Source organism: Oncorhynchus mykiss, chromosome 11 (genome assembly GCF_057628025.1).
Source record: "Oncorhynchus mykiss isolate SJ-2025 chromosome 11, ASM5762802v1, whole genome shotgun sequence".
Classification (NCBI taxonomy): Eukaryota; Metazoa; Chordata; class Actinopteri; order Salmoniformes; family Salmonidae; genus Oncorhynchus; species Oncorhynchus mykiss.
Window position 1 is genome coordinate 54,455,931 of NC_143032.1, and position 27,055 is coordinate 54,482,985.

At 40.4% G+C, this 27,055-nt stretch overlaps 3 protein-coding genes across 7 annotated transcripts in view; 1 reads left to right on the plus strand and 2 right to left on the minus strand.

Moving 5' to 3' along the window:
* LOC110535930 (lysine-specific demethylase 2B) overlaps nucleotides 1-863 on the minus strand; it is a 22,679-nt gene extending 21,816 nt beyond the window's left edge. For 2 of the 4 annotated variants that reach the window (XM_090190468.1, XM_036935763.2), the window contains exon 1: nucleotides 349-863. In XM_090190468.1, coding sequence (XP_090046594.1) covers nucleotides 349-402 — 54 coding nt within the window. In that variant the 5' untranslated portion in view covers nucleotides 403-863. The remainder of the gene's footprint in view (nucleotides 1-348) is intronic. The other 2 variants (XM_090190467.1, XM_090190466.1) reach the window with 1 other exon arrangement.
* On the plus strand, nucleotides 783-16,867 carry LOC110535932 (calcium release-activated calcium channel protein 1). The gene is made up of 2 exons (XM_021621327.3): nucleotides 783-2,997; nucleotides 14,029-16,867. Exons 1-2 carry the CDS (start codon nucleotides 2,884-2,886, stop codon nucleotides 14,581-14,583), a joined length of 669 nt encoding a protein of 222 aa, XP_021477002.1. The 5' UTR covers nucleotides 783-2,883; the 3' UTR covers nucleotides 14,584-16,867.
* Nucleotides 15,038-26,949, minus strand: LOC110535934 (rho-related GTP-binding protein RhoF). 2 transcript variants are annotated; one of them, XM_021621328.3, is made up of 6 exons: nucleotides 26,848-26,949; nucleotides 19,239-19,389; nucleotides 18,877-18,964; nucleotides 18,432-18,541; nucleotides 17,957-18,091; nucleotides 15,038-17,460 (listed from the first exon to the last, which is right to left on the minus strand). In XM_021621328.3, the coding sequence occupies exons 2-6, from the start codon at nucleotides 19,371-19,373 to the stop codon at nucleotides 17,305-17,307; spliced, it is 624 nt and encodes a 207-aa protein (XP_021477003.1). In that variant the 5' UTR covers nucleotides 19,374-19,389; nucleotides 26,848-26,949; the 3' UTR covers nucleotides 15,038-17,304. The 2 variants fall into 2 exon arrangements, with proteins under 2 accessions (XP_021477003.1, XP_090046603.1); XM_090190477.1 differs by lacking the exon at nucleotides 26,848-26,949 and having other exon boundaries at nucleotides 19,239-19,467.
* Nucleotides 26,950-27,055: the final 106 nt, after the last annotated feature.

Genomic DNA, 27,055 nt, shown 5'->3' on the forward strand with positions numbered 1-27,055 from the left:
TTCCTTTCTTTCTTGGGTCTGTCTGACACAAGTCGTCTGGATACAAGAGCCAGGGACAGGAGAAGGCGTATGTCTAAAACCTGTGAAATAGCTAAGCTAGCTCTTGCCCAGTGGATTAGTTACCGAAACAAAATGTTTCCCTTTTCCCTCCATTCCCCTAATCAAATTACTACCCTATTCCTGCTCATGATGGCAAGTGAGCAAAGAACGAGAGAAAAGAGGACGGTGGGGGGAGAGAAAATACGTTCTACTCACGATTACAGCTCTAAAGCAAAGCCCCTCTTGAAGAAAAACAACAGCATGCCGATTAGAAACCCAATGTGTTCAGTGTCAATGTTGTTGTCTAACCTGTTCAGATTCTGATTCATAATCCTCTTCATCTGCACTCAGTGACAAGGCCATAGCTCCTCTCTTCTCATCGTCTGTCCAGCGTTTTAGAGAAAACTGACATGGCTGAAGCTTCCAGCCCGGCTGCTGTTCTGTTCTCTACCGCTCGCTCTCTCTCTCTCTCTCTCTCTCTCTCTCTCTCTCTCTCAGTCGCCCCCCTCTCCCTCTCTTCACACACAGGAACAGGCAGCTGCATAGGCACACACAAGGCGGCAGGAAGCCTCATGCATATGCGTTGGGAAGGTCAGGGGGAACAGGCCAAGCCAATGGAGAGACAGATGGCATTCGGTTAAATGTGTAGATATATGTGAATGCACTCCTTCGCGCCCCCACCCCTCTCCCCCTGCACAGTTGTGAGCTATAATTTTAATGATTTTTTTTATCTCTTGTTTTTTATTTCTATTTTATTTTTAAAGTAAACACCACAAACTCATCTCGGGGAAGAAAAAAAGGCGAAACTAATCTACACCCGTTCTGATAAAAACCTTAGGGCATCCAGCCTCGGGGATGCTTTGCTTGACCACACCCTCCTTCCTTGCTCCTGGCCTGCCCTGCCTCTTCCACCAATCGAATTGTTTGAAGCTCTGAGCTGTCGGATCAGGTCCATTGTCTACTGTCCGGCGCGCAGAGTCAGAAATGGTGGTGGAACTGGAGGGGGTAGGGAGGGAATGGTCAGGAATAGCACAGACCGAGGGTCATTAGAGAAGACAGGGGCAAGGGTAAGACATCTGGGTCGTCGGGAATGATGAGGGCGGTTGCATGTTCTCAGACAATATTTTTCATAATGATTGAGGATGTATTTTACTTGGTGACAGATACAGGAAGCCATCAGCTGCTCTGGGTTTGATTGCTCTTTCTTAGTGTCTACGGATAGGCCATTTGCTCCTCTGACTATCTCGTGATTTCTTGGTGTTCCAGTAAGTACTAATGTAGAACATTGAGTACTTTCTTTGGAATAATTAAATGAATTGCTGCAAAAGTATTACCAATTTCACAAAAGTGTGTCATCATCATTATACTGTAAGTCTGTTCTAATAATGTCCATAACCTTATTTTGTTGTTGTTCAATTCATTTCTTGCATCTGTGCATGTGAACAAATGAAATGGAATATTATAATACAATTGTTAGATTGAAAGAGACAGCTGCACACCGCATTATATTGGAAAACGATTCTACACACCTCTGAAGAGTTAGTTTAGGTGAGACAGACTCACAAGCCTTTGATTTTCTCATCTGTTTGTTGAGAAACATTTATTGTCATAGGAGACTGAAATGACACATTTACTGCCATAGCCATCAGTCACACTCTTTGAATAAGTCCATGTGAAACTCTTGAAAATGAGGCAGTATATGCTGTTTTCCTTTTCTGGTCACAAGGGACTTCATCTACTTTCTGTTTCTAGGAGCTTTGCCAGGACATTTAGTTCAACACTGAGTTTGACTGGCTGCAGACTGGCCCCAACAACAGGCAATAACAGATACAATAAGAATGATCTGCATGCCTAATTGAGCCTTGTCTTCTCTGACATCAGGGACATACTACATGATTGTGTCCTCACCCACCTGTTCTTGAGTACTTGGTCAGTGCATAAACCTGTCACCAAAACCAATTAGAATAATTTAAACTGTGCAGATACTCTCAAAGCCAGCAGCAGCAGCAGCACTTGTGTGAGGGGAGAGATGAGTGTGAGAGAGCACATACAATCAAAGCAATATAAAAGGGAAGAACACATTGCACTAGTATAAATGTGCACACCAAATAGCTTAAAAAGGAAGACCAATAAAGATGAGTTAAACACATTAAAAGTATTTGAAAAAAAAGCAGTCCTTACAAAATTATTTCTAAGCCTTCATGCTCAGGCTTCATTGATTTGTCATAATATAGGATATGGCCTCCACTAGGTGGGAGTCAAAGATGGCTGCTCAATAGCATGTTTCCTATCAAATCCAGTAATTGGATAAAACATTAATAATAAGTGCACTAATGAACACGACCAAGCCAATAGCACATTGAGACAGTTTACAACACGTCCAAAGTCACAGATGCATCGAACTGTTGCAGATGGAATTCTGGTACTAGAATCTTGTCAATCTTCTATGGCTGAAATGCAAGAAGTGAAAATATATGTTATACATTTGTGCAATTCTATAGACTATGGCTGGACAAACAAATATAATCATCCCATTGTATTTAACACATTGTTTGCATTATTTAGACGAAGTTGGTCGAGGGCTATTCAAACATGCACCCATACAGATCTAGACTAGACACACAACCCACAAAGGAATGTTCATAGGCGCACTACAACTTCCGCAAGAAGGCAAATAGAAACAGCATTGGATTGTGGGTAGTATCGTGTCATTTCCTGAATTAGTTTAGAAGTACAATTGTATGTCAAGTCGCATGAGTCCGCAGCGCGTGTATTTTTAATCGACTCTTCAACTTGGAAGAACTACAGGTTGACTGCTTGAAAAGTTATTACCAGTAGCCAGCAATGAGTTTGAACGAGCATTCGTTGCAAGCTCTGTCTTGGAGAAAACTTTACTTGAGTCGAGCAAAGCTGAAGGCTACGAGCAGAACTTCAGCTCTCCTGTCGGGTTTCGCAATGGTGAGTACCAGGACCCAGTCATATGGATTGGAGCGGATGACAACTTTGACAAAATGTAGTTATGACGCACTATTTCTTAAAACTACACCTACCGGTAGACTATCCTACCAGCCCGGTCTCATAGACGACGTAACATAGTAAACGTTAATTCTAGAAACTCCCCAATTAGTATGATTTGCAGCCTGGTCTCAGATTAGATGTAATATAGTCAAAGTAAAATAGTAGACATTCAAAATAGTATGATGTGTTATGTTTGGTATAGTTATAAGACAGCTGGTTACCTAAGGCAAAAATGAAAATAGGGTTGTTGGATGGGTGGGTGTATAACGCAAGTTCAAATCTTATTACGGACAACTTTAGCATTTTAGCCAATTAGGAACTTTTGAACTACTTACTACTTTGCAACTACTTAGCATGTTAACTAACCCGTCCCCTAACCTTAACCTTTTTAGCTAACCCTTTAACTTAACACCTAAACTTAACCCTAACTAACATTAGCACCTATTCCAATGTGTTGTGGCTAACGTTAGGCAGGTGGCTAACATAGCATAACACATTTGAATTAATAACATATCTTAAGTTTGCAAATTCATAACATATTATACTAATTGTAATTTGTAACATATCATACGAAATGTATGATGGACAGACACAAATTTTAATACATACCATATGAAACGTAACATTAATTGGATCGTCCTCGATTTACGTTTACTATGTTATGTCTACCCATGAGTCCAGGTTGCAGCATCCTACCAGTATTTGACTACAATGCTGGATAAACCAAGACTGTTTTGATTGAAAATAACCAGCAAACATATTTAACGATATGCATTAGGCCTACAATTAAATGTATTTCTGTATGAAACTGGTTACATTGCAATTTTGATGCATAGATTTGCATATGCATAGTTGAGTGCATTTAAGTGTTTCTGCAAGTTAAACCACTATGCCAGGCCAGATGCAAATTAAGGATGGCATTAGTGAGTCATATTTAAACCTTAACCTACCACAAATAAACTGCAGCATATCTGACAGTCGCTCACCCAACAGAAAGTTGGATCCAGTTGTAAACTGGTCAAAAACGCTAGGCTAGGCTACATCTTCCTGTACAGTCCTGCACCCAATAGAGGGTTGCTAGGTGATGTACGACGCCTCCTGGAGGCCATGTTTGGAAGACCACTGCATCAGTTCTTTTGACAATAACAGCCGAGTGTCTACCCCAAGCTGCATGATAACAGTGTCTAAAACGACTTAATTCAACACCATGGTAAATTATTGTGCACTATTTGGCTGCTCTAACAAGGCCGGAAAGACGACGTGAAAAAATATTTTTACAGATCATGAAACACCAAGGAGATAAGACTCAAGAACTGTCAAAAAGCAGAGACACCTTTTTTCCCATCAAGACCTGAACTCAGACAGCTGTTAGTACAGGAGCTGCTCTGATCATTTCATCATTGGAATAAACTAATCTCTGCTTCAGTTGCACAATGCCAAGGGGCCATTGCAAATGCCCATAAGGCTAATGTCATCATACTGATGGTCCAGTGGTTCCCAACTCCAGTCCTCAAGTAAACCCCAAAAGTACACCTTTTTATTGATGTCCTGAACAAGCACACCCGATTCAACTTGTCTACTAATCGTCAGGCCCTCAATGAGTTGAATCAAGTATGTTTGTCCGAATCAGGTATGTGTGCTGTTGGGTTGTACTCGAGGACTGGAGTTGGGAAACACTGCTGTAGGCCTATGGCTGCATTGACATAGCCATTATCATCAGCTGCAAAATGGGTTCACATGGATGTCACTCTCTCTGGATATCAATCAAATAAAACTATTTGGGGTGCTTACAACTGATCAAAAGGGTAATGTTCATTTGAGAATACATCAGGTGTATTAGTGCTGGGCTGGAATAGAAGGGTTGGCTGCTCCAATTGTAATAGGTTTATTAATTGTTGACTTTTTTAAAACTATTTATTTACAACATTTACACACAACACATGGTATACAAGGATGTACCCTTATTCTCTTGGGACATTCATTGGGATCTCTTCATCTGCATACAGGTTTTCACAGCTTGCTTTATCTGACGACAGAAAACATCACAAAGAAACAGGCTTAATCATACTCAAATAAGACGGCACTGAATGTTATGTTTTTATATCTCTCTTTCCCCAGTTTCTCTCGCTAGGAACTGGAACTCGAATATTTTCATAATGTCCACATACAACAGTACAGACCCTATCCAGAGTAGCCTACTCTATCCCTCTGACAGCTGACAGTTAATCCTTTTACCCTCTTCCATGCCATGGCTGTTAGCTAGCTAGCTACAAATGACTTTCGAGTTTGTTTTTAATTTACGACAACGATGATGATGATGATGATGATGATAAATATAGTGCATTCGGGAAGTATTCAGACCCCTTGACTTTTTCCACATTTTATTACGATACATCCTTATTCCGAAATTGATTCATTGTTCCCCCCCCCCCTCAATCTACACACAATACCCCATAATGACAAAGTAAAAACTGTTTTTTAGAAATAGTAGCATGTATTCTAAACTGAAGATCATGATTAGGTGATTATTGGAGTCAGATGTGTTAGCTGGGGCAAAACTGTGACACTGGAGTTGCCCACCCCTGTTTTAGTCAGTACTTTGTTGACGCACCTTTGGCAGCGATTACAGCCTCAGGTCTTCATGGGTATGACGCTACAAGTTTGACACACCTGTATTTGGGGAGTTTCTCCCATTCTTCTCTGCAGATCCCCTCAAGCTCTCTCATGTTGGATGGGGAGCGTCGCTGCACATCTATTTTCAGGTCTCTCCAGAGCCGTTTGATCATGTTCAAGTCCGGGCTCTGGCTGGGCCACTCAAGGACATTCAGAGACATGTCCCGAAGCCACTTCTGTTTCTCATGGTCTGAGAGTCTTTAGGTGCCTTTTGGCAAACTCCAAGTGGTCTGTAATGTGCCTTTTACTGAGGAGTGGCTTCTGTCTAGCCACTACCATAAAGGCCTAATTGGTGGAGTGCTGCAGAGATGGTTGTCCTTCTGGAAGATTCTACCATCTCCACAGAGGAACTCTGGAGCTCTGTCAGTGACCATCGGGTTCTTGGTCACCTCCCTGACCAAGGCCCTTCTCCCCCGATTGCTCTGTTTGGCCAGGCGGCCAGCTCTAGTAAGAGTTTTGGTGGTTCCAAACTTCTTCCATTTAAAAATGGAGGCCACTGTGTCCTTGGGGACCGTCAATGCTGCAGAAAAGTTTTGGTACCTTTTCCCCAGATCTGTGCCTCAACACAATCCTGTCTCGGAGCTCTACGGACAATTCCTTCGACCTCATGGCTTGGTTTTTGCTCTGACATGCACTGTCAACTGTGGGACCTTGTATAGACAGGGCAAACTACCTGCCCTGTATGACACCTACAGCATCCGATGTCACAGAAAGGCCAAAAACGACATCAACAACCTGAGCCACGGCCTGTTCACCCCTCTATCTTCCAGAAGGCGAGGCCAGTACAGGTGCATCAAAGCTGGGACTGAGAGACAGAAGCTTTTTTTTCAATCTCAAGGCGACATTTAAATGGCCATCACTAGCCGACTAACACCCGGTTACGCAACCCTGGACCTTAGAGGCTGCTGCCCTATATACATAGACTTGGAATCACAGCTACTTTAATAATGGAACACTAGTCACTTTAATAATGTTTACATACTGCTTTACACATCTCATAACAATATACTGTATTTTAGTCAATGCCACTCCAACATTGCTCAATCTAATATTTATATATTTCTTAATTCCATTATTTTACTTTTAGATTTGTGTATTGTTGTGAATTGTTAGATACTACTGCACTGTTGGAGCTAGGAACACAAGTATTTCGCTACACCCGCAATAACATCTGCTAAATTTGTGTATGTGACCAATAAAATGTGCTTTTATTACATTTTGTGTGCCTTTCCAAATCATGGCCAATCAATTGACTTTACCGCAGGTGGACTCCAGTCAAGTTATAGAAACATCTCAAGGATGATCAATTGAAACAGGATGCACCGGAGCTCAATTTCAAGTCTCATAAGCAAAGGGTCTGAATACTTACAGTACCAGTCAAAAGTTTGGACACACCTACTCATTCCAGGGTTTTTCTTTATTTTTCCTATTTTCTACATTGGAGAATAATAGTGAAGGCATAACTATGAAATAACACAAGGAATCATGTAACAAAAAGTGTTAAACAAATCAAAATATATCAGTGATTCTTCAAAGTAGCCACCCTTTGTCTTGATGACTGCTTTGCACACTTTTGGCATTCTCTCAACCAGCTTCATGAGGTAGCCACCCGGAATGGATTTCAATCAACAGGTGTGCCTTTAGTTAATTTGTGACCCAATTTCAGGAAACTAGGTGTATGTCGCAAGTCACGACTTCACAGGAGAGCTGTTTGAACGTAAAAAAATATTTTCTTATCAAAATGTTGTTTTTTTTTTGCAGAAATGCCTTCTCGAACATGTGAACTTTCAGGTGCCTTTTAATAACAAGTTTGTATGCCATCTGTAAATACAAATAAAAAGGTTAAATTACCAGCCTAGTTGGTTTAGCCAAAGAAAAAGACAGTAACCTTCTCGCTAGCCATGATTGGCTGAGATAATGAGTGGGCTGGACATGCCGAGAGGAGAAGTTTCAGATTGTTCAGCAGCGCAGCATCTTGTCTATAAAATGAGCTGCTCGTTATGCGTAGATAATTCTTTCTACTGCAGTTTTTTTTTATGAAGAGAGAACGTTAGCAATGGAGAACGGCAAATATGTTGCTTCTGCTCTCAATAACATTGCTGCCCTGAATTTCAGGCGCTATCGACAAAGGTCAGTGGGAAAAAGTTGTAATGGACTACTTTCTGGAGGATGATTGTGCCATTCTGACTCTGAAAATGAATCAGACGATGAGGAAATCCCTGATGTTAGGTAAAAACATTTTCAGTTGAAGACATTGTAGTCTTCTGATGACGGTGATGGGGAAGAAACAGCGATCAACAGTGTTGTTGTCACGGAAGAAGTTTACCAAATTTTGAAATCCGTGGAACACAACGGGCCAAACAAGCTGTGCAAACTAAACGGAAACAACACAGGATGTCTTTTATTTAATCAAAGGGGTTGCAGGCTGCCATGAAGCTTTCATCCATGTATATGGGTAAGAATCTAGCTACAGTTTCAGCTATTATACATTTCTAATTTTGTCAGTTTTTATTGCAAGTTAAGGCTTGCTGTTAGCTAGCCAGCTGGAGTTTGATGGCTGGCTTGCTAGCTGATGTTAACATTGAACCTAGAACCTAACTTTAGCTATGACAATCGGTTTGTTTTGCTAGTAATGTTACTCTGAATTGGGATTATAGTTCAATTTTTAGCTAGCTAACATTAGCTGGCTGGCTTGCTAGCAGACATTAATTTGTGTATGAATTGTGTGATCTCCAGAATGCCATTTCGCATTGCTAGTTATTTGGTTAACATTAGGTAGCTATGACAATCGGTTTGTATTGCTAGTTAAAGCTTGCTGTTAGCTAGCCAGCTAATGTTAGATGGCTGGCTATCTAGCTAACATTACGTGTATGAACTGTGTGTAGTGATATATCAGAATGCCATTTCGCATCTATTGTAGAATAATGCTAAAATATTTTTTTTCTGGAATTTGTTTTTTAGCATAAAAACACCAGTCACACAAGGAGAATGGTCTAATGCCTCCCATCAAAAAGAGAGCTGGCCCAAGCAAGCACAGGCAGCAGCGCAGTCATCAACTACATGCACCAACTACATGCACCATTTCTTCACCAACTACAGAGTTGGGGAAACACGTGTGGACCTGAATTGTGATAACTGCAGTGGCCAAAACAAGAACACATTTATGCTCTGGAATTGTGCCTGGCAGACCATGCACAAACTCCATCACAGTCTGGACCTTCACTTCCTGATCACGGGCCACACAAAGTTTGCCCCCGACTGACTGGTGCTTCGGCCTCATCAAGCAGGGCTTCAGAAAGACCAGAGTGAACACTTTGTCTGAGATTGCTGGTGTTGTGAAGGACAGCACTGTGACGGGTCAACATCCAACAGCTGGTTGGACTGGAGGACGGTACGGTGCTGGTGGAAAGCTATGGCTGGCAACATCTGACTCCGTACTTCAGGCCGCTGCCACCGATCAAGCAGTACCAGCACTTCAGCTGAAAGTCATTTTCATTGTATTGCATGAGGTTATTCTTCTTGGGAGGTGAATTGATGTTGTAAAGGGTTATAATGTCTTCTGATCTTTTATTTTTTTTATTTTTAGTATTTCCCTGTTTTACAGCTTCGATGCTCTGGAGCCTGGTGTTGTCACCAAGGAGCAATGACTGTCACGACCAGCAACGCTGACATCTTTCCTCCCATAGAAGGTCTGCCTGTACAAGCACCACCTGGACTGGACACAGCTAGACAATCTTATCTTTTTGAGAAGATCAGGGAGTTTTGTGACGAAGAGGCTATGGACATCACATGCCCTGCACCAAAGTCAACGGCAGAACAGAAACAAGCTCTCCGACTATAGATTCCCTTGTTCATGGCGCGATTCAGGCGGACCAGTCATCAGCACTATCTGCAGTGCCTCTAGTCACATGACTCTCTCCTAACACATACGTTGCTCCTATTTTTTTTTTTATCCTGCTGCTCCACCACTTTACCCCTGATTGTATGCGTGTAACAACCTTGTCTATCACTGATATTGTTCTTGTACATACTGTATATTTTTTTGACTATCTATTTCTGATATTGCTACTATGCAAGTAATCATTTGGCTGTACCGTTTATACCTTCTGTAGAGACCCATCCACTTAGCAAGACTTTGATATTGATATACAGTTGAAGTCGGAAGTTTGCATACACCTTAGCCAAATGCGTTTAAACTCAGTTTCACAATTCCTGACATTTAATCCTAGTAAAAATTTCCTGTCTTAGGTCAGTTAGGATCATCACTTTATTTTAAGAATGTGAAATTTCAGAATAATAGTAGAGAATGCTTTATTTCAGCTTTTATTTCTTTCAGCTTTTATTTCTTTCATCACATCCCTAGTGGGTCAGAATTATACATACTCACTTAGTATTTGGTAGCATTACCTTTAAACTGTTTAACTTTGGTCAAACGTTTCGGGTAAGCTTCCCACAATAAGTTGGGTGAATATATTGGCCCTTTCCTCCTGACAGAGCTGGTGTAACTGAGTCACGTTTGTAGGCCTCCTTGCTCGCACATGATTTTTCAGTTCTGCCCACAACTTTTCTATAGGATTGAGGTCAGTGCTTTGTGATGGCCACTCAATACCTTGACTTTGTTGTCCTTAGGCCATTTTTCCACAACTTTGGAAGTATGCTTGGGGTCATTGTCCATTTGGAAGACCCATTTGTGACCAAGCTTTAAACTTCCTGACTGATGTCTTGATGTTGCTTCAATATATCCACATAATTTTCCATAAATACCATCTATTTTGTGAAGCGTATCAGTCCCTCCTGCAGCAAAGGACCCCCACAACATGATTCTACCACCCCCACGCTTCACGTTTGGGATGGTGTTCTTCGGCTTGCAAGCCTCCCCTTTTTCCTCCAAACATAACGATGGTCATTATGGGCAAACGGTTCTTTTTTTGTTTCATCAGACCGGAGGACATTTCTCCAAAAAGTACGATGTTTGTCTTCATGTGAAGTTGCAAACCGTAGTCTGGCTTTTTTATGGCGGTTTTGGAGCAGTGGCTTCTTCCTTGCTGAGCGGCCTTTCAGGTTATGTCGATATAGGACTCGTTTTACTATGGATATAGATACTTTTGTACCTGTTTCCTCTAGCATCTTCACAAGGTCCTTTGCTGTTCTGGGATTGATTTTCACTTTTCCCACAAGTGTGTTCATCTCTAAGAGACAGAACGCGTCTCCTTCCTGAGCGGTATGAAGGCTGCGTGGTCCCATGGTGTTTATACTTGGGTACTATTGTTTGTACAGATGAATGTGGTACCTTCAAGATTTTGGACATTTCTCCCAAGGATGAAGCAGACTTGTGGAGGTCTACAATTGTTTTTTTCTCAGTTCTTGGCTGATTTTACCATGTCAAGCAAAGAGGCACTTGGTTTGAAGGTAGGCCTTGAAATACATCCACAGGTACACCTCCAATTGACTCAAATGATCAGAAGCTCCTAAAGCCATGACATAATTTTCTGGAATTTTCCAATGAGGTTTAAAGGCACAGTCAACTTAGTTTATGTAAACTTCTGATACAGTGAGTAAGTCTAAACAATTGTTGGAAAAATGTCTTGTCATGCACAAAGTAGATGTCTTAACCGACTTGCCAAAACTATAGTTTTGGTGGTGTGGTTGAAAAACGAGTTTTAATGACTCCAACTTAAGTGTGTAAACTTCCGACTTCAACTGTATATATAAAAATGAATATTGTTATGTATATGTATTGTCACGTATCGTGTGTGTGGTGGACACTTGATACCACATGGCACATCCACATAAATATGGCGCATGCATCTGTTTATGTACTGTACATGTGCACCTCACTCATGTTTCAACTCAGTTTGCATGGCCTTAACTTATGTATGGGATACTATGTGATAAGTGCATGTGTAACAGTATGCTAATGTACTGGTGTGAAGGCATTTGGGCAGTGGCCAAAAGTACTTAGGTAAAACTACTATCTGTACCTTGTTTATATTTTTGGCAACTTTTACTTACTGCATTCAGAAAGAAAATGTACTTTTTACTCCATACATTTTCTCTGACACCCGAAAGTACTTGTTATATTTTGACAGGAAAATTGTACAATTCACACACTTATCAAGACAACATCCCTACGGCATCTGATCTGGCAGACTCACTAAACACATGCTTTGTTTGTCAATTTTGGAGTGTGCCCTTGGCTATCCTTCAATAAACTTTTTTTTAATAAAAAAAAAGATTGTGCCATCTTGTTTAATATAAGGAATTTGAAATTATTTATACTTTTACTAAAGTATGACAATTTAGTACTTTTTCCACCAGGATGTGGCTGGGTGTTACAGCATTTCTTTCACATGACCCATCAATTCAGACAAGTGTGTCTGGGTAAGCATCATCTAATATTTAAACTATTTTTATCTGGACACTTTCTGTTTACCTGGAATTTTTCCTTGTAGGCTACCACCATTTTTAGTCTTAATCTTTACTACACTACTCACTGTTTAGCACATGACCTCTTGTGAATCCTTAAAGAGATGGGCGGAGCTTGCTTAAGAGGGTGTGAACAATGCTGAATGGGCGTAGACAAAGGAGAGCTCTCCAGTAGGTACCAAAACATTCAAGGGCCCTTTTCTCAAAAGTGAGTTAACAAATGTATCAACATTCAAAGCAAAATTACTTTCCCATTGTTCCAAAAAGCATGCTATGTATAATATACCATTTTGTAGTTCTGAGTCTACTTTTATCCAATGTAAAAAATACAACAAATTCTGCTACATAAGACCGAAACCAGGTGGTGAGTCATTTGTGGAATTTCTTTCCTTAATGCATTTCAGCCAATCGGTTGTGTAGGGGTGGTATACAGAAGATAGCCCTATTTGGTAAAAGACCAAGTCCATATTATGGCAAGAACAGCTCAAATAAGCAGAGAGACGACAGTCCATTACTTTAAGACATGAAGTCAGTCAATCCGGAAAATGTCAATCTTTCAACGTTTCTTCAAGTGCAGTCGCAAAAAAACATCAAGAGCTATGATGAAACTGGCTCTCATGAGGACCTCAACAGGAAAGGAAGACCCCGTTTCCTCTGCTGCAGCCCAAATAAATGCTTCAGAGTTAAATAAGACATCTCAACATCAACTGTTCAGAGGAGACTGTGTGAAGCAGGCCTTAATGGTTGAATTGCAGAAAAGAAACCACTACTAAAGGACATTAATAATAAGAAGAGACTTGCTTGGGCCAAGAACACAAGCAATGGACATTAGAACAGTGAAAATGTGTAATTTAGTCCGAGTCCAAATTTTGACATTTTTGATTCCAACCGCCGTGTCTTTGTGAGACGCAGAGTAGGTGAGTTGATGATCTCCGCATGTGTGGTTCCCACGTGACGCTTTGCTGTTGACACTGATTTATTTAGAATTCAAGGCACACTTAACCAGCATGGCTACCACAACATTCTGCAGCGATATGCCATCCCGCGTATGCCATTGCGTTTAGTGGGACAATAATTTGTTTTTCCCAAAAATGAATGACCCAAAACACACCTCCAGGCTGTGTAAGGGTTATTTGACCTAGAAGGAGAGTGATGGAGTGCTGCATCAGATGACCTGGCCTCCACAATCACCCGACCTCAACCCAATTGAGATGGTTTGGGATGAGTTGGACTGCGGAGTGAAGGAAAAGCAGCCAACAAGTCCTCAGCATATGTGGGAACTCCTTCACGACTGTTGGAAAAGCATTCCAGGTGAAGCTGGTTGAGAGAATTCCAAGAGTGTGCAAAGCTGTCAAGGCAAAGGTTGGCTACAAGATAGCTAGCTAATACGAATTTAGCTAGCTGGGTGGCGATTATTTAATTCACTTAGCTAGCTAGCTATTCAGTATGATAAGTTAACTAGCTAATAATACAGTACATTTTTTTATAATTTTCTAAATATATTTACTAAAGTGAATAGGTTCTTCCACTGCCTCTGTATTCTGGGTGCTTAGGAAAAAAAACTAAATGGGAAATCTTCCTGAATTGTTTTTCGGTGGTAGCAAAACACAGCCAGCCATGTGGACGATTGGGGGACACAGGGCAACAAAGTTCCACCAGACTGACTGGTCTTCCAACATGGCGCCCTGTGTGGTTGCTACGTGATTTGTAACAACTGCAACCTCTATAGAGGAGAAGCATGGAATTGTCACATGCAGTGGTTGAGCTTTAAATTACATCATTGTCTTTGTTCAGATTGTTCTGATTCCTCATCCTGTTTGCACGTCGCTCTTTCAGTCAAGCTATAACCGTGTGAAATCGTGTCTTTTTCAGGTGGCTATGGTGGAGGTGCAGCTGGAACAAGATCATGTGTATCCACAAGGGCTGCTGATAGCCTTCAGCGCCTGCACCACTGTCCTTGTGGCAGTGCACCTTTTCGCCCTGATGATCAGCACCTGCATCCTGCCAAACCTGGAGGCCGTCAGCAATGTTCACAACTTGAACTCGATCAACGAGTCGCCCCATGAGCGCATGCACTGCTACATTGAGCTGGCCTGGGCCTTCTCCACTGTCATCGGCACCCTTCTCTTCCTGGCCGAGGTGGTTCTGCTGTGCTGGGTCAAGTTCCTGCCCCTCAGTCCCTCAACTGTTAAAAATAGCACCGACAATTATGGAAGGGCGGCAGCCATTGTCTCCACCTCCATTATGGTGCCGTTTGGACTGGTTTTTATTGTGTTCGCTGTGCACTTCTACCGCTCTCTAGTGAGTCACAAAACTGACCGTCAGTTTCAGGAGCTGGAGGAGCTGTCCAATATCACCCGGCTGCAGAACCAGCTGGACTACAGGGCGGAGACAACCAGTCTGCAGCCCGCCTCCGACTTCCCCTAACGGGAGCACACACAAGTAGGGAGTTGGAGCAGTACACAGCTGTAAGAAATGTATTATTGACTTGTTTTTTTTGTATCTATTTGCATGAGCACCATGAGAAAGGATACTTTATATAGTAATATCATATTTCTTCAGATGTTTTGTATTGGGATTTGGACTCTGCTTTAGGCATTTTTCTACTTGTGTAAATAGTTGGAGAGGTCAGAAGAATTTGCTTTGTATTGTTTGAGTTTGGACTCAAGCCACTTTTTTAAACTTTGCATGTCTATTGTCTTCCTTATGGCTTCAGAAACAGATCAGAATAGCTGAATGTGAGTGAGCATCTGTGTGAAATTGGTTTTTAAATGTTTTGTACATCTTCATTACATAGATATTTGTAGTTATGTTACATACAACTACACTAAGTTCTGTCTAAGGTGGCTGGGGAACACAGTGTGGGACGAACGTACTGTAATTTTGTGAAGTAGTTGGATTTTAATTTAACAAAATGATAACCGGCCAATTTCCATGAAAGGAAAACTGGTCAGAGCATAATGTAATAACTGCTGAAATAGTGCTGGTGCAAGGGAAAAGCAGAATTTAGATTTTTAGTCCGTCTGGAATATATACCTCATATTTTAACATTTCAAAGTCAGTACAATTGATCAAATTTGCTCTGATGGTCATTTGATGAGTTAATGTATTTTAAGCACGCTACTGTTACATAGACAAATACAAGTGTGGAATTTGAAATGTACACTACCGTACAAAAGTTTGGGGTCACTTAGAAATGTCCTTATTTATGAAAGAAAAGCTAATTTGTCCATTAAAATAAAACAAATTAATCAGAAATACAGTGTAGACATTGTAAATGACTTGGAAACGTCAGATTTTTTTATAGAATATCTACATAGGCGTCCAAAGGCCCATTTGTGTTAGCTAATCCAAGTTTATCATTTTAAAAGGCTAATTGATCATTAGAAAACCCTTTTGCAATTATGTTAGCACAGCTGAACACTTGTGCTAATTAAAGAAGCAATAAAACTGGCCTTCTGTAGACTAGTTGAGTATCTGGAGCATCAGCAGTTGTGGGTTCGATTACAGGCTCAAAATGGCCAGAAACAAATAACTTTCTTCTGATACTCGTCAGGCTATTCCATGTGAGAAATTGCCAAGGAACTGAAGATCTTGTACAGTGCTGTGTACTACTCCCATCACAGAACAGCGCAAATTGTCTAACCAGAATAGAAGAGAGGGGGCCCCCGATGCACAACTGAGCAAGAGGACAAATACATTGGTGTCTAGTTTGAGAAACCGATGCCTCACAAGTCCTCAACTGGCAGCTTCATTAAATAGTACCCGCAAAACACCAGCCTCAACTGCGAAGAGGTGACTCCGGGATGCTGGCCTACACTACACTATTTCTGATCTTTTTAATGTTATTTTAACGGACCAAAAATGTGCTTTTCTTTCTAAGTGACCCCAAACTTTTGAACGGTAGTGTATTTGTTTAACCTTTTCCTCTACATTATGTCATTATTATACAGGTTGGTTGGGATATGGTTCCCAGTTCATGTCAGGCTGAAATACCACCTTCAATGTGAAGTACTTTTCTTAGAGATTGTAAAGCTGTTTGTTTTGCATTTATGACAAATCACAAGTAGCTTCTTCTAAAGGAAATACTTCAAACTAGAGGGCAAATTAATAAATGCATTTTTATGGAGGCAATATATTCAGATCTTTGTCTTCGACCTTTTAATGTGATCCAAGTGCACATATTTACTTTCATCAAATAATGGCACATGATCTTGTTTTTAATTTATGAGTCAATTGTGAAGTGTTCTTTCGTATGGTCCACCAACCAAAGGACATCCAGCCAACTTGACACAACTGGGAAATATTGGAGTCAGCCCGCAACTTTCGACACCTTGTAGAGTCCATGCCCCAACAAATTGAGGCTGTTCTGAGGGCAAAAAAGGGGGGGGGGGCCCTATTCAATATTAGGAAGGAGTCCTTAATGTTTTGTACACTCAGTGTATACTGTTTGATGATTGTAACATCCCCCTTAAATGCCATTTGAGGCCAATATTTGTAAGAGGTCTTTGAGTGGCTGGGGCTTATGAAACCCCACACAATTATGTTTACACTGCATTGTCTGGTGCCAAATCATTGTCTTATACTGTAAATCTGTTACATTGTGGTGAGACTCCAAAGGGCAGAGGATTGGATTGATATGACCTCTATTAGACAATCGTTATGCATAACAACCCTATGCCTACTGAATAAAGAATAATAAGAAAATCCATCTTATGTTGCTTAATTTATTCATATTAAAGTTTTTTTTAAATACTTATACGAGATGTACTTTGAATTACTGTTAAGAGTCAACCTTCTTTTGAATGAATCAATATGGAAAACAATGGTACCTTCAATTATTTGCAATGTCCTGCTCATGTCTGCTCAAATTGTTGAAGACGGAATTTCCTTATTTGTGGGTCTATAACTTGAGGGCATTGTCCATTTCTTTTAAAGAAATACATTTAGAAGATATGTCAAGAGTTAGCAGGAAGGAAAACCACACAAAGGAAGTGGGTTAGCACAGGGTAAAATGAAGTGGACACGCAGCATCAAAAGTGTAAGAGGACTTGTCGTAGGGAGGAGTCATCTGTGTTTTCCCTGAGAGTATAGGGTAGAGCACTGTCTATCAGGAGCTCACGGTGGGGGATAGCATTATCTCTTGGATCACAGAAAGGCACAGAATCCTTTCCATTTTGCCTTCCGTGTTGCTGCAATGGCTCGTTTGATAGCCTCTCTGAATATGTCCTCCACGTTCTCCTTGTATTTGGCTGAACACTCCAAGTAGAGGTCAGCGTTGATCTTCCTTTTGGTCTCTTCACCCTGCTCAGATGGAGGAAAAAAGAAAAGTGATATTTTTAAACTGAGAGGCGCCAACAAGACATTACAACATTACTATTCTGAGCTAAATCTTCCTGTTGAGAGTTTCTGATTTCAAATGGAATATATTGCATGACATGAAAAGGTTCCCTGCCTGACACGAACTAGCCAAAAATAAAATGTCAGATAAATACATTTAGTCCAGGAGAAAGGGTGATTCAGAATTGTGATTGTCACTCACAGATTTGGGGTGAGTGGGGATTTGCATTGCCATTACGGTCATTAACATAATCTCATCACTGCTATTGATCTTTTGAAGGTGTTTTTGGTTCAACCCTTCTGATCAAAGTCTACCTTTCCCAACAAACCACCCTAATTCAACCACTTGTATTGCATTTTCAATAAACCCAATACTAATGACATATGTAAATTGTACGGCAGATATACAGTATATTCAATGTCTATAAATTATACATAAGGCTATGTAGGAAATCTCTACCTGGATGTATGTGATGGGGTTCTCGCCTGAAGACCACAGTTTCTTTGCCAAGACCTTGTCTTTCCGCAGGTCTGTTTTGCATCCTACCAGTATAATGGGCACGCCACGGCAGAAGTGATGCACCTCGGGGAACCACTGAAAGATATGCTAAACAGAGTTAGATATTCTAAACATTCTATGTCATGCAGTGAAAATACATGTATAGTCAGTGGGATCTTTGTACAGTCCATAGAATAATCCCTGTGAGGGTGACTGCATCTACTTTGCAAAACAAATTTATCATGAACCTGATAAATACTTGCTTGAGCAAGTATTCAAATATATTTCTGATTGTCAGCTGACATTGTCACCCATCTTCAGGTACATTAATTATGTTGTAGATGTCATGAAACTTAAGGCACTGTATGTTAATGTTTCTTCCTCCTGTGGACTGAAACAGACAGAAGAGCAGTAAAGTATGAAGAGAGTGCAGTACCTTGATTAGCAAATTGTCATAACTTGAGGGGCAAGTGACATCATAGCAGATCAATATCAGGTTGGCACTCTGATAGGACAGAGGGCGTAATCGGTCATAGTCCTCTTGACCTGAAATAGATGGATGTGTATTATTAATCTGTCATGAAAATCGCATAGCCAAAAAATGTAATAATAAAATAAAAACTAGTTGGCTACTTAAATCAATGCCAGCCTCATCTGTTATTCCTTTATCTTGATTTAAAATCTATGACTCTCCTGAGTCACTCTCACTTAAAGTACATTATGATTCTTTAACAACCAGAGGGTGTCTGTTACTGCATTTCTAAGATACTGTAGCTCTGACTACTTATGAGCACTACACGCCCACTAAAGACTCAGGATACCTGTTCAGCCAAGTGTTAGTGCACTGGTGCTCTCAAAAGCATGGATATGTAAGACCTGACCTGCAGTATCGTAGATGTTCAGACGAAACTCAGCGCCTCTGTACCTCACGTTGGCGACACATTTTTCAAACACAGATGGTACATATTTCTGAAAGATAGACAAAAATTGAGTTTCAAGTCCAGTTTTAAAAAAAATTGTTATTTCAGAGATGGTAGCTAAAAAGGTTGAAGTTAACTTTGCTCTTTTTGTCATCATGTGCATATATAAATTGTGTTGTCACTTACATTCCTCACAGTAATTTGTCTACATGCAGAGTAACAGTACCTGAATAAATAATGTAAATAGATGGCCTTTTCCCTGAAAAGTGTAAATAGAGAAGAGAAGCAGCCAGCTGATTAGCTGGCTTTGTCAGTTGTCTTACCTCTGGAAAGTCTCCTTTAGTGCAAACCTGGAGTAGGGAGGTTTTCCCACATCCACCATCACCTACTATCACAACCTTAAACTCTTCTCGCCTCCTGGTATGCCCACTGCTCACCCCTGACATGTTCTGTAGCATGCTTCTCTCTGAGAAGCTAGATGAAAATGTGGCAAAAGAGCCTCCACTTGTTGAAGGAGATAATGGAGGCAGACACTTGAGATAACAATAAATGGCACAAAAAAACTGAGTAAGAAAACTAGCTTAACCTAGTGAGTTACTAGCACTGGACTACCGGTCCATTGTCACCTTCTACCAGTGGTTTTAAGGAGGCTCCTCTTGATTGAGTACCTACCCCTCCTATAAAAGAAACCCCCCCTTCTTTCCTTTCCTGAATGGACACATTACCAACACCTCATCAAGGAACACAAAAGCCAGAAAAGATTTAATTAAAAAGAAGATTATCCTATCTACCTGACAATCTCTTATTCATTAGTTGCAGAACTAAATCAACTGTTAGCAGGAGAGTGAACAAATGGAAACGCTTAATCTATGTCCTGGAAACCAGCCAAGTAGCATTATGGCTATATGGTAGAATTGGCACTGTTCCTCCCTTTCAAAACAGATTGAATTCATGTCACCTAGTGGATCAAATGTTAAAGGATGACGTACATTATTCAGATAGTAGATCCTTTATGTGCTAATGTCTAATGCATAGTGTACTTGTTTGTAGAATCCAATAATCCAAACTTTGCTACTCCCTGCTACTGCACGGAGCGCCAAGTCTAGGACCAAAAGGCTCCTTAACAGCTTCTACCCCCAAGCCATAAGACTCCTGAACAATTAATCAAATGGCTACCGGACCATTTACATTGACGACCCCCCCCCCCCCCCCCCCCCCATTTGTTTTGTACACAGCTGCTACTCGCTGTTTATTATCTATGCATAGTCACTTTACCCCACCAACATGTACAGATTACCTCGACTAACCTGTACCCCACACATTGACTCGGTACAGGTACCCCCCTGTATATAGCCTTGTTGTTGTTATTTTACTGTGTTACTTTTTACTTTAGTTTATTTGGTAAATATTTTCTGCACTGTTGGATTAGGGCTTTTAAGTAAGCATTTCACAGTAAAGTCTACACTTGTTCTATTCGGTGCATGTGACAAATAAAGTTTGACTTGATTGTAGATTTAGGTACTTTCTCCAACTAACTATCTAGATCCTACATTTTCCAATGTTATATTACTTTCCATCTAGCCTAGCTGTATACATTTTAATGTAGGCCTATATGGACAGAATCATGATATTATTTTATTCTGTTTAAAGTATCGACCCACTGGGCAATTTCAACTTGGAAATTTGGGTAGTATTTGGTTGATATTCAACGGAATAAAATGTCTGTTTTTGGTTTAGTTGTCATCTAAATGGTGTTACCACTGAGCTTTCAACCATTTTAAAACACAACAACATTCAAATTGGAATACAATGTGAGATATTTTCTATTTATACAACAACTTAGTGTTATCACTGTGCTTCATCTAATAGCACAACCAAATTACCTGGATTGCAGTTGAGATTAAATTAAAAGTACATGGGGCAAGTGATCAATGCTGTTCAGATTATTACAGCAATTGGGAAGATCGACAGACCTGTGACCTTTGCATGCTATCTTGAACAAGCATGCTGTCAATGACTACATAAAAATATATTTAAAGACAGTAGGCCTCAATGTAGCCGTGGATGTGTTACTTATTTTTAAGGTTGAGTAATTAATGTTACATTAGCTTCTAAAATATATTTAAAAAATATTATTTTGGTTGACAACACAATCAGATAAACATTTAAAGGCTCAATGTAGCTGTTTTCATCTCAATATAAAATAATTTATTGGTAACAATTAAGTACCTTACTGCGATTTAAAACAATTAAAATGGTCAAAAAGAAACAAAAATATCTTCATAGAAAGAAAGCAATTTCTCAATCAATCATTTTGTTAGGATTGTATGGGAGTGGTCTGAGTGGAGAGGGGAAAACTAAAAATGTGCACCAAAAATTGTCCACCAAAACAGGCTGAAATTTCAGGATGTAATTTCAAACAGCTCTTACACTAAAATGGTATTATCATGAATCCTTTTCATAATTTCACACTATTATTCCAACCTCATAGTGTGGAAAGATACATCTCATTTTTTGACTGCAATGGACCTTTAAAGGATATCTAATGCTTGGATAGTTTCATCTGAGCCACTGGCTTGATCCTATTCTTCAAACTTTTATGTTTGGTTTAGTTGGAGACCTGAATCCAACAGCCTGTCATTTGTTAACTTGTCGACAAGTTAATAGGCTATTTACTCTATTGCAAAAGTGATTTTGAATTGTGTTTGGTTGTCAACAAAATCCAGTTTGTCTACAAATTATTCATTTATGTTGGATTCACGTCGCCATCTCAACCTAGAATCAAAGTTAAAGAATAGGACCGGATCAAGTCAAACTTTATTTACTCCTATTCTGTAGCCCTTTACACTCATGCCCATATATGGGTTGAAAATGGCGGACTTGGACACTAATTCGCTCCTAAATTGGAGCACAGTAACATGCTATATGTAACGCCAGAGCTCAGGCTCTGCGCTTCACAGTTCTGTACGGGTTTTGACTGACAGCAGTTCTGAATTTGAGCACCGTTCATGACAAGAAGTTACCATCCCTCCCGTTAATTGGCCAACTTTTGCTAAATGTTTGCTGTCTGAGTGAGGAAAAATTTTGTAAATTATGAGGAATCTATGTAGTTTGAAAGATGACGTTGACGATTATAATAAATACCACTTTGATGTCATACAAGCAAGCCAAACCCCTGTGAGTCAAAATGTGCACGTCCCAAATCAAATCAAATTTTATTTGTCACATACACATGGTTAGCAGATGTTAATGCGAGTGTAGCGAAATGCTTGTGCTTCTAGTTCCGACGTTTATGATCGCTTATGTTTGATGTACAGTTACAAGATGGCATGGGGTTATACCCTAGGTTTCCCTGAACAGAATGAGCCTGTTTGTAGTATAGTGAAGAAAATTTGATTTAGTCCTATTCTGTAGCCCTGTAGCCCATGTGGTTTGAAAATTTCAGACTTGGACACTGATACGCACCTACGCCACTTCCACGCATCTGAATTCTCTCATGACTCCATTCTATTTGCACCTAAATTATGAACTGCTTCTCTGAATTGCCTTGTGAAAGCCTAGCACTCTAAAATCGTATTTTTGAATTTAGCTCGTCTTCCCTGCAAACAATAATGAGTCATTAGGATGTCCCTGTGACGTCACTAAAATGGTCACCTAAAGTCATCAGGATGTTGTGTCTCAGTCCCTTGGAGGTTTTGTATAGTTCCCGGTTTGTCTTGGGGAGGTTTTTAGGACTTTCTTGGGATGTTGTGTCATCATAGCCCCTGAACATTCTTGGGATGTTTTATGTTTTGTCATGACCCCCTGGAGGTTTTTGTCTAGTTCTCGATTTGTCCCAGGGACGTCACCTGATGGTTACAAAGAAACATTCTCCCCCCCCCACCAAAAAAAATTAAACAAGTTATACCCAGGGCACACACATCCCAGTACACATCACCCCTCGTTACTGTCATCAAGACTATCAAGGCCCTGATTGGTGAACCACTGATCCAGCTTTGTTTACATGTCCTTACCTGGGATTTGAACTCACAATCTCTTGGTTCACAGCATGGCAATCTTCCTGCTACACCACCATGTCCATCACTGACAGATTTCACCTGTAGGCCTATTCCTACACTTTGCATTTCAAAGTAAATCTCAGCTCTGTTAAAACACACTGAATAAAAACAAATAAATGTATCATAGACAGTGTTTCAGGAGTAACATTAAAAGAGAATAATATGCCCCACCAACAGACAAATATGCTGAAAACTAACTGAAATATAGTGGTGGAAAAAGTACCCAATTGTCATACTTGAGTAAAGATACCTTAATAGAAAATTACTCAAGTAAAAAGTGAGTCACCCAGTAAAATACTACTTGAGTAAAAGTCTAAAAGTATTTGGTTTTAAAACTACTTAAGTATCAAAATGTAATAGCTAAAAAAAATATACTTAAGTATTGAAAGTAAAAATAATAAAACATGCTCTATATTAAGCAAACCAGACAGCACCATTTTCTAGCTTTTTCATTTATGGATAGCCAAGGGCACACTCCAACAATTTACAAACGAAGCATTTGTGTTTTGTGAATCCACCACATCAGAGGCAATAGGGATGACCAGGGATGGTCTCTTGATAAGTGCATGAATTTGACCATTTTCCTGTCCTGCTAGCCATTCAAAATGTAACGAGTACTTTTGGGTGTCAGGGAAAATGTGTGGATTAAAAAGTACACTATTTTCCTTCGGGATGTAGTGAAGTAAAAGTAGTCAAATCTAAATAGTAAAGTACAGATACCCCAAAAAACTGCATAAGCAGTGCTTTAAAGTATTTGTACTGAAGTACTTTACACCACAGCTGACATACATTAATGAAAGCAAATGAGAGAATAGTCAGATTACTAACAAATAAATATATACACACACACAAAAGTATGTGGACACCCCTTATATTTTTGGATTTGGCTATTTCAGACACATCGTTGCTTACAGGTGTATAAAATTGAGCACACCGCCAGGCAATCTCCATAGACAAACATTGGCAGTAGAATGGCCTTACTGAAGAGCTCAGTGACTTTCACTGTGGCACAGTCATAGGATGCCACCTTTCCAACAGTTCGTCAAATTTCTGCCCTGTGAAGTAGAAACCTCTAGGAGCAACAACAGCTCAGCCACAAAGTGGTAGGCACACAACACTCACAACCAAGTTCCAAACTGCCTCTAGAAGCAACGTCAGCACAATAACTGTTCGTCGGGAGCTTTATGAAATTATTTTCCATGGTCGAGCAGCCTAAGATCACCATGCACAATGCCAAGTGTCGACTGGAGTGGTATAAAGCTCGCCACCATTGGACTCTGGAGCAGTGGAAACCCGTTCTCTGGAGTGATGAATCAAGCTTCACCATCTGGCAGTCCGACGGACTAATCTTGGTTTGGCGGATGCCAGGAGAATGTTACCTGCTCGAATGCATAGTGCCAACTGTAAAGTTTGGTGCAGGAGGAATAATGGTCTGGGGCTGTTTCATGGTTCGGGCTAGACAACTTAGTTCCAGTGAAGACAAATCTTAATGCTACAGCATACAGTTACATTCTTGACAATTCTGTGCTTCTAACTTTGTGGAAGGCCCTTTCCTATTTCAGCATGACAATGCACAGGAATACAGAAATAGTTTGTCAAGATCAGTGTGGAAGAACTTGACTGCAATGCACAGAGCCCTGACCTCAACTCCATCGAATACGTTTGGGATAAATAGGAACGCAGACTGCGAGCCAGGCCTAATCATCCAACATCAGACCTCACTAATGCGCTTGTGGCTGAATGGAAGTGAGTCCGCTCAGCAATGTTCCAACATGTAGTGGAAAGCCTTCCCAGAAGGCTGTTATAGCAGAAAAGGGAGGGACCAACTCCATAAGCTGATGATTTTGGAATGAGACGTTCAACGAGCAGGTTTCCACATACCTTTGGTCATGTAGTGTAGCAAAAGAGTGCAAGCTGCACTGCTAAGTGCAGAGACGTATTATAGGTAATGATGTAGGGGACTTCTGACATTTTACAGACTTTGTGGCACAGCACTAAGAAAAGCATACCCCAAATCCCAGGTGTGGTCATATTGAAAAATCAGTACTAAGTGATCATGTATTCATACTGTCATTGATGAAAGATGACCACTATTTTAGTTGAACAGCGTACCACTTACGTTAAACCCCCCCCATACCATTTCATTACTTATAAAATGGTAGGGGACACCTAGGACCACCACATGACAAAAACCTCCAGGGGAACATTACACAATGTCCCAAGAACATCCTAAAACCATCATTGGGGACGTCACCGGGACAAACCGTGAACTACACAAAACCTTGAGGTGACCATGAAAAGGCCCAAGACCATTCAGGGGACCATTAAACAACATCCCAAGAACGTCCTCTAGTCACCCCCGGGACAAACCAGGAAAGAGACAAAACCTCCAGGGGACCATGACACAACGTCACAGGAATGTTCAGGGGACAAAGCGGGAACTATAAAAAGGTCTCCCAGAGAACGTTCCCTTAGGACCATCACGTGACGTCCCAAGGACTAGTAAAATGAAAGTCCTGAGAACGTCCCTAAAAAGGTCCTGGCGTGGTCTTCAGTGATGTCCAGGAAATGTACAGGGAACTAGACAAAGGTCTCCCAAAGAACGTTCCCCTTTGACCATCACGCGACGTCTGGAGGACTAGTAAAATTAAAGTCCTGAGAATGTCCTATAAAAAGGTCATGACAGGGTCCTCAGTAACATCCTGGTAATTTACAGGAAATTTCAATAAGGTGCCACAGTGAACATTCCCTTGGGACCATCATGCAACGTTCTTAGAATGTTTTCAGAACATCAGTGGGATAACTTTGCGTCAAAACCCTTAAGGGACCTAATGGGAACATTGCCGAATGTCCTCAGGACACGTTTTCTGGGATGTTGGCAATAGAACGAGCTTTCAAACTATGCCCTGATCCAGAATGCAATTTCTAATGGACTGTTTTTTTCAACAGTAATTGTGTAAAAGGCAGGGATGCAGAGCTGTGTTTAAAAGAATAAAAGTGTTTTCTTTAGTTCCTCAACGGCACAGCAAGGAGAGCTCAGAAAACCACCTAATAGTTGAAGACTCTTCTTTGAATCATAAAAGTGCATTGAAATTATTTAGGAACTGTGCACACTTTGAAGAGGTGTGTGACCACTTGGATACACCAGTTAGATCTCACTGAAACCCTTAAACATTTTGTCTCATGTTGCACCTACCCCCAATTTTCCAAGAACATTCTTATCATGTTACAGAATATTTACCGATTTTGTAAATGAACAAAAAGTACAGTACATTTCAAATGCACATTAAAGTGTAATGTTTGGTTTCAGTCTTGTGTCAGGTGAACTGTTGTGTATTGAACTTTGGTCTAATAATTTTCACATAATCGTCAAACTTCATTTTCAATTGCTACCATGCTTGTGCGTTTCATAAGAAACATTTCAGTGTAGGCTAATTCCCATGAGTATAAGGTGTTATCAACTTAGATTTTTGGTTGAGATAGAGACATAAATCCAACATATTAAATATTCATTTGTATACAAAATGGAATTAAAAGCCAGACTGAGTCAGTGGCACAGATGGAACTATCCAAGCAGAAGATACAGTACATATCCCACAAATGTTGATATTTGGTTGTGTTGACAACCAAATCCAAAATTAAATAAAATGTTATGTCACATGCTTCGTAAACAACAGGTGTAGACAACAGAGGAATTCTTACTTGGCCCTACCGAACATTAGAGAGAGAGAAAAAAAAGAAAACTAAGAGAAAAATAATAACGCAAGGAATAAATACACAATGAGTAATGAATGATAACTTGTTTATACACGGGTTAGCAGTACCGAGTCGATGTAATTGAGGTACATACAGTGCCTTCAGAAAGTATTCTTACCCCGTGACTTCAGTGGAGGCTGCTGAGGGGTGAACGGCTCATAATAAAATGCTGGAATGGAGCGAATGGAATGTATTTGATACCTGTCACGTGTGCTCCCTATCCGGCCTCTACGTCACCAGGCTGCTCGTTATGGCCCACACCTGTCACCATCGTTACGCACACCTGCGCATCATCATCACCATCTATCACTCCAGTGCCTAATTGC